The sequence below is a fragment of the Echinops telfairi genome, unplaced genomic scaffold (assembly GCF_000313985.2).
Source record: "Echinops telfairi isolate 266 unplaced genomic scaffold, ASM31398v2 ScPeMD7_15;HRSCAF=58, whole genome shotgun sequence".
Taxonomy (NCBI): Eukaryota; Metazoa; Chordata; class Mammalia; order Afrosoricida; family Tenrecidae; genus Echinops; species Echinops telfairi.
The window spans coordinates 2,219,552-2,233,061 of NW_022103912.1; the positions used below are offsets into that span (position 1 = coordinate 2,219,552).

The window sequence follows — 13,510 nt, forward strand, 5'->3', positions numbered from 1 at the left end:
GGGCAAGCTGTTAAGGAACCAAGGAGGCTAGCAAGGCTAGGATCCAAAGAGGCAGAAGGGAGACACAGATGGGCAGGAGAGGGGGGCTGGCCCAGGCCTGGAGCTGGGAATTTAGCCAGGTAGCAAGTGATGCCTTAAAGCAGTGGTTCTCAACCATCCTCATGCCGAGACCCTTTAATACAGTTCCTCATGTTGTGGTGACCCCCAACCATATTTTCGTTGCTACTTCTTAACTGTAATTTTGCTAGTTATGACTCAGGCGACTCCTGTGAAAGGGTCGTTCAACCCCCAAAGGGGTCGTGACCCACAGGTTGAGAACCGCTGCCTTAAAGGCTTTAATTCAAAAAGTAATCTGTTTTCCAAGGCTAGGAGAGAAGGGGGATACAACTAGGAGACTCAGGCGAAGCCTGAGGAAGGTCAAGATTCAAGGCAGGCTTGGGGGGATGCGAAGAATGTATGAGGAAGGGGGTGCTGGGCAGCATGGGGGTTCAGTGAGCTATGTCATGCAGGGCATGTGTGGGTGTTGGGAATAGTCTGCCCAGAAGGGAAAGAGTCTCTGAGTCAAAGTGTAGGGGAGAGAGCTGTAGCCGGGCGCTGATCCCCACAGTCCCAGACACACAGAACACACACATTTAGTTGTTGTAGCATTTAGTGGTTGGGGTAAAGTAGTGTGGGCAGGGGTGGTGTGAGAAAGGAAAGGTTACCTGATTCAGACCCTAAACGCACTCCTATGGCCAAGATTTGGGTGGTTTCACGCGGCCTTTGACCTACAGCAATGGCAGCAGCAGCACTGGCACTGTGACACCCCGAGACACCTGCAAGAGCAGAGTCCAGGTCAGGACATAGACAGATGGGGGCCAGAACTAGAGCTGAAGCTGAGTCCCGCCATGGCCACATCTGCCACCCGAGTGGGCGGGCCTCCTGGGATGTGCTGCTTGCTGCCTCCCCAGGATGTGGCGTGTTGCAATGAGCAGGTCCTGCCTTCTTAAAATTCTTCCAGGGAAGCACAACCTCCGATGAAGATGGTGAGCCTGCCTCACTGCTCACCATTCTGCTCACCTTGCCCTGCGGGGACCTCCCGGGCCCACTCCTCTCCCTTTAAGTCCAAGGTAAGGATGGTGGAGGTATGCGGTCTCCACCAGTTGAGAGGCTCATGGAAACACACAGAGCATCTCTGAGTCCTGTGTGTGGCTCCCAGGGGTGGGCTGCTCCCTACTTCCATCCTGCCCCCTATGAACAAGCTCATGCTCTCTCTTCTTTTAAGGCCTAACCATGCTCTAAGCTGCATCCCTGACACCCTCCCTGCAGGGTCTTGGATGTGCCTATGGCTCGTTCCTTCACCTCCAGCCAGTGCTCCACCTAGCTCTCCCACATGACAGGCCCCACCAGGTGTGGGCACAATTTCCTTCCCCTTCCAGCCTAGACCCAATAGACAGTGCTTTCCCTGGTAGCCCAGAATCCCTGATGGCTGCCCACAGTTCTGAGACTGTTACCTGTGCCCACCTTTAAAACCATGCCTCAAGGCCATCTTTCCCAGCAACGAGGTCCACTCTGACTTTGATGGCAGCTTTGAAAATCTTTTAATCTCTACATGGCAGAGAAAAATTGAGCTTGCACAAATGGTGAGGCAGTTCTCCCTCTAACAAGCACTCATATCCATCCTGTAAGCATCTCTGGCAGGAAGGAGGCGGCCAGACTGCCATGCTGTTGTTGTTGTTGGGTACCATTGAGTCGGTTCTGATGTGTGATCCTACTGCTGCAGCCAGTGTCAATCCAACTTGTCGACGGTCTTCCCACAGCCTGCTGGTATTCAGAGATTGAGAGACCTCTCATTTATTTATGGAATGCTCCCTCTGCCAGGCATTTATAATCTTTATCCACTTCCACATTTAAAAAAAGTCATTTTATTGGGGGCTCATACGACTCTTATCACAATCCATACATCCATGTCAAGCACATTTGTACATTCGTTGCCCTCATCGTTCTCAAAACATTTGCTTTCCACTTAAGCCCTTGGTATCAGCTCATGTTTTCCCACTCCCCCATGAACCCTTGACAATTTATAAATTATTATTTTGTCATGTCTTAACACTGTCCGACGTCTCCCTCCCTTCACCCACTTTTCTGTTGTCCATCCCCCACTTCCACATTCTTGTGAGGTAGTTTTCTTCAACATTTGGCTGAGGAAGTCAAGGCTCGGGTTCATACAGGGCCACACCCAGCACAACGGAGTTCACATGGGGTGGGTTAGGGTAGAACCCAGGGTATTTCACGCCAAAGCCTGTGATGTTTCTGACATTGGCCCGTGGGTACTGTGGCACCAAGAACTGTCCAGAGTCAATGGCAGGATGGTGCTTGCCAGGTAGGAACCAGCCATCTTTGTGATCCCTCAGGAGTGTCCTGGTTTGAGTGTCCCCTTCCACACCTGCAGCACAGAGTCCCGGCGGGCCGTATAGGGTAAATGTTTTATGCGGAACCAGTGTCTCGGAATGATGTTTCCACCGGGGGTGTACAACTTCTCTCCCTGACTCCCCAGGAGACTGCGTATCACCAGGTTGCCTGACAGAATCTTCTCGTAGAACTCCACTCCACCCCTAGCATAGGCCGAAGACATGGAGGCGGTGTGGCGGTCCAACCAGGCTTCCAGTGTGTGAGTGAGTGAGTCTGTAAAGAAGGCATAGACCACAAAACCCACCACTGCTGCTACCAAGTTGAAGGCAACCCGTAAACTCACGGGACCTCCATAGAGCCCCATTGCCTGCTTGGCTCCCACTCCGAGTGCCCAGGTTCCTGCCAGACAAGCCGGGGCCAGCACAGTCTCCAGCGCAGCTGCACTGCTCTCCAGGTACCTCACCTCCCTGGCCAAGGCAAACTTCTGAGCATCATGGGACAGGGTCAGGGCATCTCTTAGCCGGGTGCCAGCTGGGCTTTGCCAGTCCACTCTTTGCCCAGATATCACCACCGGCTGGTCAGTGTTGGTCACTGGGTGACCCAAGAAGCTGGCAGGGATGCCCACCACAGCCCCACTGGGGAGTCTCGGGAAGCCAGCACTCACAGGCTGGAAGGTGAAGGAGATGAAAGGTTTGTAGCGATGGCCTGAAGGGACACTCACGTCCTGTAGCACCTCTTGGAAGAGGCTCTGCAGCTCCAGGGAGAGAGGTGCTGGCTGGCCCCGAGGCCAGTACTGGTACAGCCATTGCATCACAGGATCTGGGAAGAGGTGGTACGAGACCTGGGCCCCTACCAGGCCCGCGCAAGAAGACACCAAGAGGCCTGTCCTGTGCCTGCGGGTAAACGCTGCGGCCCGCCAGAAGGGTCCCGCCATGAGTACTGCCACTGCTGACAACCTGGCTGAAAAAGAGAGGTCAGTCAAAAAATGTCCATGTCTACATGAACTTAACATCCTCGGGTGCCCAGCTTCTTTAACTGATGTAGAATGGACCTTAGAGTCAGGTTACCTTGGTTCAAATCCAAGCTCCACTCACACTAGCTCTAAGACCAAGGGAGTCACTCAACCATTCTTGTAGCAATTCCATCAAACAGGTATTTGACCATGGCTTCTAACATTGAATGCCTGGCATGTCAGCAAGTACCTCTTGTAGTAAATGCTGTGCTCTTTCTTTTTGGATCCCAGGTAGCGCAGTGGTTACAAGTTGGTCTGCTAACTGCAAAGTCAGCAGTTTGAAACCCACAGCCACTCTGTGGGAGAAAGAGGCTTTCCATTGCTGTAAAGAGTTAAGTCTTGGAAACCCACAGGGGCAGTTCCACCGTCCTATAGGGTTGCTGAGTCAGCATCGATGAGTCAGTATTGTTGGTTTTTAGTTTTATTTTTATCCTCCCACTAGGCATAGCACTAGAACATAATGATCTCAGTGCATTTATTCTTCCCATACAGGTGATATCTAATTTTTTGGTGAAATATGTAAGGGAAAGTAAAAATGATTGCTATGAAATCATAGAACGCTTTATGAAATAAAAATATCAAAACGTGAAGCTACTCTTTCTAGCATACCCTATATCTAAGACTACATACTTTTGAAGGCCATGCTTGCTCTACCCTTCCCATAGAATTCCGTACTGTTCAGTTTACATCATGCTCACGTGGCACCCTTGAGGGACTCAAACTGTGTCCCTTTTCAATATCCTTTGAGGTTTGAGAATAAAGACAAGTCTGAAGGGGCAAAGTCAGGGCTGTAGGTTGGATGTGGTAATGTGATGAGTTGTACGAGCCCCCAATAAAATGTAAAAAAACAACAAAAAAGACATTAGCGATCAATGCTGTATATGATACATACATAGATATGATATCTATACACATACAAGGAAATCCAGTCAATATAACTATTATTCAAATTTATGCACCAAACAATAAAGCTATTGACGACGCAGAAATTGAAATTTTTTACCAATGTATAAAGGAGCCCTGGTCGTGTAGTGGTTATGCATTTGGCTCTTAACAGCAAGTTTGGGAGTTTGAAATTATAAACCTCTCCATGGGAGAACGATGAGACTTTCAAATCCTGAGAAGAGTTATAGTCTCTGAAACCCAGACAGGCATCTATACCTTATCCTATAGGGTCATTCTGAGTCATAGTCAACTTCATGGCAGTGAAATTTGTTTTGTTTTCAGTTGGAAATTGATAAACGATGCAATTAAGATACATTGATAATTAAAAAACCAAACAAACAAAAAAAGAAAATCTCATTGGATGGACTCTGCTTCTCTTGAAGAACGCGCAAGTGCATGGTGATGGGAAAAAATTTTCCTTCATGAAACTTTCACTGCCTTTTCCCCACCAATGCATTTTTCCAATGTTCTTAAAACTTCATCGGATCAAGCCCGTGATTGTCCTTTGTCTTTTGAGAACTCCTTTCAAGACCCCATTTTGAAAGGTTCATAACAGTAAAACCTCCAGAGCTGACTACTTTGCCTTCAATTTCCCTGGACCAGCAGTCTCTACGAAGTCACCGTTTTGATTGGACCGTGCTCTCAAGAATGTATGGGTAAATCACACTCATCCTTGGTTAAGATTCGTCCATAGAATTGTCTAACATGCACTGTGAATGTGTCCGAAAGGTTAATGGAGAGCCCAGCGCTCTGAGCTGGCTGCGCTTCCCACGCTTCACACTCCTGGAATTGGGCAGGGATGTCTCACTGAAGCAGGAAATGTCAAACCTCACTGAGATCTCCAACTTCAGGAGCTACTGACTTGATGGCAATTCTGAGATCCTTCCCCACCTGTTTGTTTTGTGGGGCAGCATTCCTGTAAGCTCGCTGCAGAGCTTCAATGACAGGGAAGCTGTCCATCCACCGAGCTTTATTTAATAATACACTAGCCCTGATCTCATGGCACAAAAAGTATACCCCCATTTTTTGGAAGGCATGCTAAGAAGACTAAGACAAGTGAATTACTGAGAGAACTTAGAATCAGAATTCGAATCCTAATAGCAATACTTCTGATGTGCATTCACAGGTGATAATTTACATACTTAATATATGCTAGATACAGTTCTCTGCCCTTTACACGCATTACTTAATAACTGAATCCTCCGTAGTAACTCCAGGACGTCATTGTGATTTTTGCCCTTAAAGCTGTGTAAACAAAGGCACTGACAAAGAATTGGCCAAAATCACAATTTAGCAAAGCGGGAGTGTAATTGAATCCAGACGGTCAGGAGTTTACAGCTAATTTCGCATTCTAGAAAGCGCTTTATTAAATCACAAAATATACAAAAGTCGTAAAAGTAGTGCATCACCCAACTCCCTCATGGCTTCGGATCTACTCCAACTCCCGCCCGCTGCCCCCGAACTGGTTTATTTTGAAACACACCCTGAACTTCCCATAATGTCACCTGCAATTATTTACATAAAATTCATAATTACTTTCCTTTGGTGGAACCGTACTTTCTGAGAAAAACACGATTCCCAAAGAAGCTCCTGCTGACAAGAAGGCGGGAGGTATCGGTTGGCTTATTTCAATTGAAAAAAAAAATCCCGCCGAAGAAACAGGCCAGGGAGGGAAGGGACATGGTTGGGCGCCAGCGGAAATTATAGGGTCCTGGTGGGGGGGGCTTCCCGTTCCATTCTCACCTCCTCGCCTCCCTCCGGAGGCTGGGGCCAGGAGCGGGGGCCAGGACCGGACCCGAAGAAAAGACGCGCCGCTGGCGACCTCACTTCCGCCCGCTCCGGTGGCTCTGCAGAGAAACGCGCGTGCGCGGAGCCGGGCGCAAGGCACGCCGGGCCGGGCGAGAGGCGGGGCTTTTGGGGCCGGAGGCGGGGCTCTCGGGGGGCGGGGCTCTCGGGGGTGGAGGCGGGGCTCTCGGGGGGCGGAGGCGGGGCTCTTGGGAGGCGGAGGCGGGGCCGGGTGCAAAGACTGCTCTTGCAGCCCTGCGGGAGGCCGTAGTAACTCCTGCAAGAAATGCGTAGTGTTTGGGGTCCTCGCCCTCGGTCCTCGCCCCTGTGCGACTTAGTGGCATCGTCAGTGGCGGGCTGGCCAACGCTGGTGGTGGCAGCCCCCCTCAGCATTTGAAGAGAGGGCTTGATACCCCGTTTAATCTAAAATGATGACTGCGAGAGTGTCCTTGCCTCCGTTGGCTGCGCTGCCTTGCGCCCCTTGCTCCTAGAAGCACTCTCCTCCACTTCTCTCCGACTGAGGTACTGTTACCTGCTACAATCTAGAGAGCGGTTGTATTGGAAACAACTGTGCTTGTCACTTTACATCGTATCCTCAGCTGCTTTCCTGCTACAAGGACACAGCTCGGAAGATGCAAGAGACGGTGGTGTATGGCCCACACAGTTTTCTATCTGAGCCTTCGCAGAAAAGGTTAGTCAATCCCTGAAGTAGATCATCCCCATCTTACAAGACGGTAGACTTGTCAAGAAACAGACGTGGAGCTGATAGAGAATGCTGGGCACCCGGTACGCATGAGACCGAGAAAGTACCCCATTCTGCACAGTTCCCTGATTCTTCCTGCTTCCATGCAAATTCCCCCTACTGGGTCTTGCCAGTTCTCCAAAGTGGGCCTTGCCTCTGGGTCATGTGTTTCTCCCGGTTCTAAATCCTCTCAGGTGCCCTCACCCTTATCCTGGGTGAGGATAAGGAGACCCAGAAGAGGGGGTGAGTCCTTGGGATTGGACTTTGGAAGGTTAACACCCCCTTGATCTCTGTGTCTCTAGAAAAACTACCGCTGTAGTTTGGCTGGGTGAATTTTTGGGGGTGATGGGAATGTTCTAGAATTAGATCGTGGTGGTGATCGCATACCATTGCGACTATATTAAAAACACTGTCAATGGTTAAAATGATGAATTTTATCTCAATTAAAAATACATATATAAAGTGGGTGTTCCGAATTTAAGCTCTGAGACTGTTCCTTCCTTCCGTTTTGTATTTCACTCTTTACAATCCTTGGAGCACACAGGCTGGTGTGCTTCTTCCACGTGGATTTAGTTGGCCTCATTTAGATGGCTGCTTGTTTAACGCTAATAGACCCCAGATACTATTCTCTCTGATAGCTGGGCACCATCGAGTTTCTTCTCCACACTTGGCTATGGCACCCATAGCTCCAGTGATCTCATCAGGAGGGTGAGTTTTGAGTACAGCCAGATCTTAAGAACTAATTGTACTTTGATTAGGGCTACAATTAAGTGGGATCCCCAAATCCATTTGTATATCTCTGGTTTATATTGTCTCTGCTTTGCTTTAGAGACATCATTATTACTTTATATTAGAGAACATTATAAATTATCCCCATGGGATATAAGGTAATTCTATTGATAGTATCATTAATTTAGCCAAAGGTATATCCTTCTGGTGTGGCCTATGAAGGATGCTGTGTGCCTTGAAAGGACAGAGTCTAAAGTCCCAGTTGTCTATCACATGTGGCCTGGCTATGAATGACAATAAAAGCCCAAGATGTATTTGCAGGGTCCCCACCTGGATTCATCCTCTGGGTGAATTCCCTCTGACCATAATCCAGGGATGCGAATAGCCTTACTGTCAGACGCAGAGCATTGGGACGTTGATTATGGTAGACATAGTTAGGTTACAATTCAATGTAAAATCTTATCCTTTGGTCTCCTATGTGACCTACTTTTATGTTATTTCAGTTTTTAATATTTTCTGATTTCTTTCCAATTGAGATATTTCTGTTTTCTTTCTTGTTTTTGTATTTTATACTTTTCTGTAGATGAAATTCAGGATAAGTAAATCTACAGAGATAGAAACTGGATTCATTACCTAGGGACGTGACAACACACAAGCCACCACAGCAGGGCAAACTGACGTGAACTGTCATGTGAAAGTTGGACATTAAATGTGAAAGACTGAAGAAGAATTCATGCTTTTGATTATGGTGCTGGTGAAGAACATTGGAAGTACCACAACGGCCAAAAAACACAAAAACACAATAAAAAACCCAGAATCTGTCTCAGAAAAATTACAGCCAGAATGCTGCTTCTGGGCAAGGATGGTGAGACTTTGTCTCCTACTTTGTACATGCTATCAGACGAGCCCCGTCCCTGGAAAAGGACACCACACTTGCTAAAGTAGAGGGGAGACAAGAAAGAGGAAGGCCTTCGACAAGGTGGCACAGCGACTGCAGCAATAGACTTGCACTTAGGACCAGTGTTTCATTCTGTTGTACGCAGGGTGGCTGTGGGTCGTACCTGTCCCAGTGGCCCCTAACAACCACCACCACCACCACAACAGCAGGGGCAAGGAAGGGAACATTAAGGGTCAGTGGGGAGCTAACAAGCATGAGAAAGAAGACACTGGTCTAATATGAAGTGTGGTGATGATTGCACAATTCTTTTAATATGATGTGTGAATGATACTAGAAGGTTACCCCACCCCCCCAAAAAAAAACCACAGAAAAAGCTCCGCTGGGTGGACCTTCCGTAGTACACATTTTTCCCACTAGGTGAGCATTGAGCAACTCACTCTGAGTTAGTGTACTCAGTGGCGTCACCTGGGAAGATTCTGGTCACAGTGAATTTTTCTTTTATTAAAATTAAAAAAAATCATTTTATTAGTGGCTCATACAACTCTTATCACAATCCATACATACATCAATTGTGTAAAGCACATCTGTACATTCAGTGCCCATCTGTCACCTTATCAAATGGACAAAAATGTTGACTCTGCATTTGGAGTTTATCCCACCTGGTCAGACTGTTAAACAAACTTTCTATTTCGAGGTTCTGAAAAGATAGCATATAATATACGACCAAAAAGACCTGATTTAGAGCCAAACTGACCCCCTCCCTAGAAGTATGTGCTATGGAGGGCAATATTAAACCTACAGGTTAGGGAGAGGGGCCAGCATGCTACTTCCATACGGAAGCAAACCAAGAAGGAAAAAGAGTGAGGGTCTAGACCTCACATTGGCACACCAAGGCCCAAGGATGATGTCCTGCATGGAACTGTAAGACAAAGAGGGGACTATAGGAACAACAATAGCTGGAGACACGATGTCCCCTTGCTGGCACATACCGGGACAGAGGACAATACTGGGGACCCAGGTGGGAAGTTAGTCCGGTCTGAAAACCACCACTTCTACCCCAACACACACAGTGGGGCGAACCAAGAATGGAACATAATAGATCAGCAAAGGTAGCAAAGCCAAGCCACAAAGCCCTGAGAAGCCCCCAAAATAGTCTTCAGGCTACTAAGGGCAGCTCCCAGAACCCCCCAGGACCAGTGGGAAGATAGTCATAAAGGTCAGCTGACAACTGGAATTATTGGGCTAGTTATTATCTTTCTATTTTTTGGTCAATCTTTTTTTTGTTATTGTTGGTTTGCCTATCTATATATGATAGGCATGGGAAACACGACCGAGGAGAAATCAAGGGGACTGAAGGTTTTGGAGGGACTTAGGGGCAGAAGGAGGCGCGGGAAGTGAGCAGTGAGCAAACAATGCCATAGACAGGGGAACAACTAGGGAATTAAAATCAACAATGAGAAGGACGTAGAGATCCTGAGGGTGTTGGAGCAACAGCAGTCTAGCTGAGAGGAATTACTAAGAGGCAGAAGAAGGGCAAGCATGATGGTGGGGCAGGAGGAAGGTAAAAAGAAACAGAGAAAAGATCTAGAAAGTAAAGCTATGGATAGAGGTATAAACATAGATGTGTAAATATATTAATTAATAAAATTAGAGATATTGGCATATGTACATATTTATATGGCAATACACAGAGGTATTGGATGGACTTTGGGCCTCTCCTCAAACCTTCCCTCAATGCAAGAACACTTTGTTCTAACAACCTGGCATTCTGTGATGCTCACCCTCCCTGCACAATTGCTGAAGACAAAAGGGGTACACAAGCAAATGTGGTGAAGAAAGCTGATGGTGCCCGATATAGCATCCATGGTCTTAAAGGCCTGAAGTTTAATAAGCGGCCATCTAGCCGAGAAGCAACAAGCCCACATGAAAGAAGCACACCAGCCATACCATACCATATGTAATCATGAGGTATTGATGGGATTGGAAACAGGCATCAGAAGACCTAAAACAAACAAACACACAAACAAACAAAAAACTTATTGTTGAGAATGAGGGGAGACCCCAAACCCATCTGTAGACAATGGGACATCTCCTCACAGAAGGGTCACCAGGAAGGGATGAGTCAATCAGGGTACAGTATAGCTCTGATGAAACACAATATTCCTCTGGTTCCTTGAGGCTTCCTCACCTCCCACTATCATGACCCCAGTCCTGCCTTTCACTGCAGACTAGACCGGAGCATGTACACAGGTACAGATAAGAGCTTACAGCACATAGAATGCAGGTCAGATAAACCCCACAGGAACAGAAATGGGAGTAGCAATATCAGGAGGGTACAGGGGAAGGTGGGGAGAGGAGGGGAGGAAAGGGGAACAAATTGCAACGATCGACACATTACACACACACACACACACACACACACACAGGGGACAAACAACAGAAACTGTGGGGGAAGGGAGACAGCAGTCAGTGCAAGATATAATAATAATTTATAATTTATCAAGGGGTCATGAGGTGGGGAGGGGGGAGGGGGAGGAAAGAGGAGCTGATACTAAGGGTTCAGATAGAAAGTAAATGTTTAGCAAATAATGTTGGCAACATATGTACAAATATGCTTGATATAATTGATGTATGGATTGTTATAACAGTTGTAGGAGCCTCCAATGGAATGATCTTTTAAAAGAAGGCCTGATTTGTGGTAGATGGGGGCTGGTTTTGCCACCATGACAATGCACCTACTCACACAGCCATCTCAGTGAGCCAGTTTTTGGCAAAAACAGCATGCCTCTCTTGCCCCACACACCTTACTCACCTGATCACCTGACCTCACTCAGTGAGACTTCTTTTTGTTTCTGCGAATGAAGAGGCGACATGAAAGGGCAGCGATTTGAGATGTAAGAAAAGGTGAAGAAAAAAAAACGAGGGAAATGTGGTCAGCCTTCCAAAGAGATGAGTTTGAAAAGTGTTTCCAAGAATGGGATTGCAGATTTGACAAATGTAATAAGGGTCATGGAGAGTACTTTGAAGAAGCATGTGATTGTCTACTTGTATGCTTTGGGGTCCCACTGTGCATTCTTACCACTTGCTGGTTTGTTGATATTCTACCACTCACACGGGCCCATTCATTTATTCATTCAGCTCCTCCCATGCTGAGTGCCGGAAGTAAAAACAGCACAATGGAAAACCCCAGGCACATCCTTTCCTGAGTGTGGAATTGGACAGAGAAAAAGGATGAGCCGCCATGACAAAATGTGACTGGCCCCGAGGAGAAGGCCCAAGGTGATTTGGGCCGTAGGAGGCAGATTCTGGCAGTTGAGGTCTGCATGGCCCCAACAGGCTTCCTGCAAACCTCTAGCAGGAGGCTGCAGTGTAGTCAGTGTCTGGTTCTGCCAGCAGAGGTTTCTCAGGGAGCAATTTGTCTGGGAAGCTGCCTTACAGACGACACACGGCCCCTCTGCTGCTGCTCGGCAGGACCAGCGAAGGGCTGTGACGAGGTCTCGTGGTCTTTCGTGGTCTTTCTGCTCAAGCTGGGCCAAGGCCTCAATGTCTCTGGCCTCCCCCTGCTACCTCTCTCTAACAGGGTGCATCCAGAGGTCTTTTTCACGTAGGGCAGCTGGTGGTTTAGATGAAAATGCAAGGTCCTTTCTCAGGCTCACATGATCCTGGTGATTCAGCCCCTACCTGCTTCTCCCAGTTTCCTGCCTACCTTTCCCTCTTTACGCTGGACCCTCAAACACAAAAATCTCACTCCTGTCATAGGGCCTGGGAACTAACCATTTTCTATGCCGGGCTATTTTCATCTGGATCGACATTCAGGACTCAACTCTAACATCATCTCTTCAGGGAACCTTCTCTACCCTACCTTCTTTACCTTTGTACCCAGACATATTTTCTCAAGAACTTTATCTCTGTTAGGGTTTTTTAAAAAAATATTTATAAGGCGCTCTTGTGGTGTGGATATTATGTGTTGGGCTGCTAACTTCAAGGGCAGTAGCTCTAAACCACTAGCTACCCCACATGAAAAAGATGGGGCTTTCTACTTACTGTCTCACAAACCCACAGGGGAAGTTCTACTCTGTCCTCTTGGGTCACTGTGAGAATCCACTGGAGAGCAGTGGGTTTTAAGTGACTGTGTTTATAGGTGCGGGAAACAAAAGTAAATAAATAGGTCGCCCGAATAAGCAAACACTTGCTGAAATATCGTACCCGTGGCAGAAAGAAGGAATTGTGCAAGGAAACAAGAAATGGTGAGGAGCAGACCCAGGGGCTCTCAGCTCTGCCAGGGAAGAGCCTTGTTGGGTGGAGGCGCAGGAGCACCATTCCAGGGCGTATGGGTGGTCCTGTTTTACAATCTCCACAGGGATAGTGTAGCGGAATGCATTTGTAAGGAGTTAGGTTTTTCAGGAAGAGGATAGCTATGGGGAACAAACAGGGCCCTTATCCTCACCCTGACTTATGTGCAGAGAATACTTCACTTCAGCGGTTCCTGTGTTCTCGGGAGAGAGAGACCAGTTTTGGTGTGAACAGAGGAAAGGTTGGGAGAAGGGTGTGAAGGTACTGGTATCTGTTTTCTAAAGAGCACAGTGAAGTTTGGGAGGCACCCTGGGACCAGATTAGAGGACAGATGATGATAAATATTGGAATGAGAGCCTGGGAAATGAGCGGTATCGGGGCATCTTTGGGGGTGAATTACTCGATGCACATGACAGGGATACTTAGGAAGTATGCACGTTTTAATTACTGTTCCGTTCATTAAAGTAGTACATTTAAATACCTTATGTATCCTAAGCCTAAAATCTCAATGTACAAATATTGCTATTTTATGAATAAGTTTTCAAGTCCCTGGGTAGTGCAAATGGCTAATGAACATTAATAACAGCTTATCACAGAAAGCTTGGCTGTTTGATCTACCTGTAGGGAAGGTTCACAGAGGAAGACATGCCTGATGATCTCCTTCCACGAAATCACCCCTGGCACCTGATGAACACACACGCAGCATCACCAGGAG

At 47.4% G+C, this 13,510-nt stretch overlaps 1 protein-coding gene across 2 annotated transcripts; it reads right to left on the minus strand.

The window, feature by feature from the left end:
- Positions 1 to 2,083: 2,083 nt before the first annotated feature.
- On the minus strand, positions 2,084 to 6,168 carry TMEM177 (transmembrane protein 177). 2 transcript variants are annotated; one of them, XM_045287423.1, is made up of 2 exons: positions 6,092 to 6,168; positions 2,084 to 3,351 (listed from the first exon to the last, which is right to left on the minus strand). In XM_045287423.1, the coding sequence occupies exon 2, from the start codon at positions 3,323 to 3,325 to the stop codon at positions 2,390 to 2,392; it is 936 nt and encodes a 311-aa protein (XP_045143358.1). In that variant the 5' UTR covers positions 3,326 to 3,351; positions 6,092 to 6,168; the 3' UTR covers positions 2,084 to 2,389. The 2 variants fall into 2 exon arrangements, with proteins under 2 accessions (XP_045143358.1, XP_004711960.1); XM_004711903.2 differs by having other exon boundaries at positions 2,084 to 3,347; positions 6,092 to 6,131.
- Positions 6,169 to 13,510: the final 7,342 nt, after the last annotated feature.

Bases quoted from the DNA above. Each gene is read 5' to 3' on its own strand.
- TMEM177 (XM_045287423.1), bottom strand. From the start codon at position 3,325: ATGGCGGGACCCTTCTGGCGGGCCGCAGCGTTTACCCGCAGGCACAGG.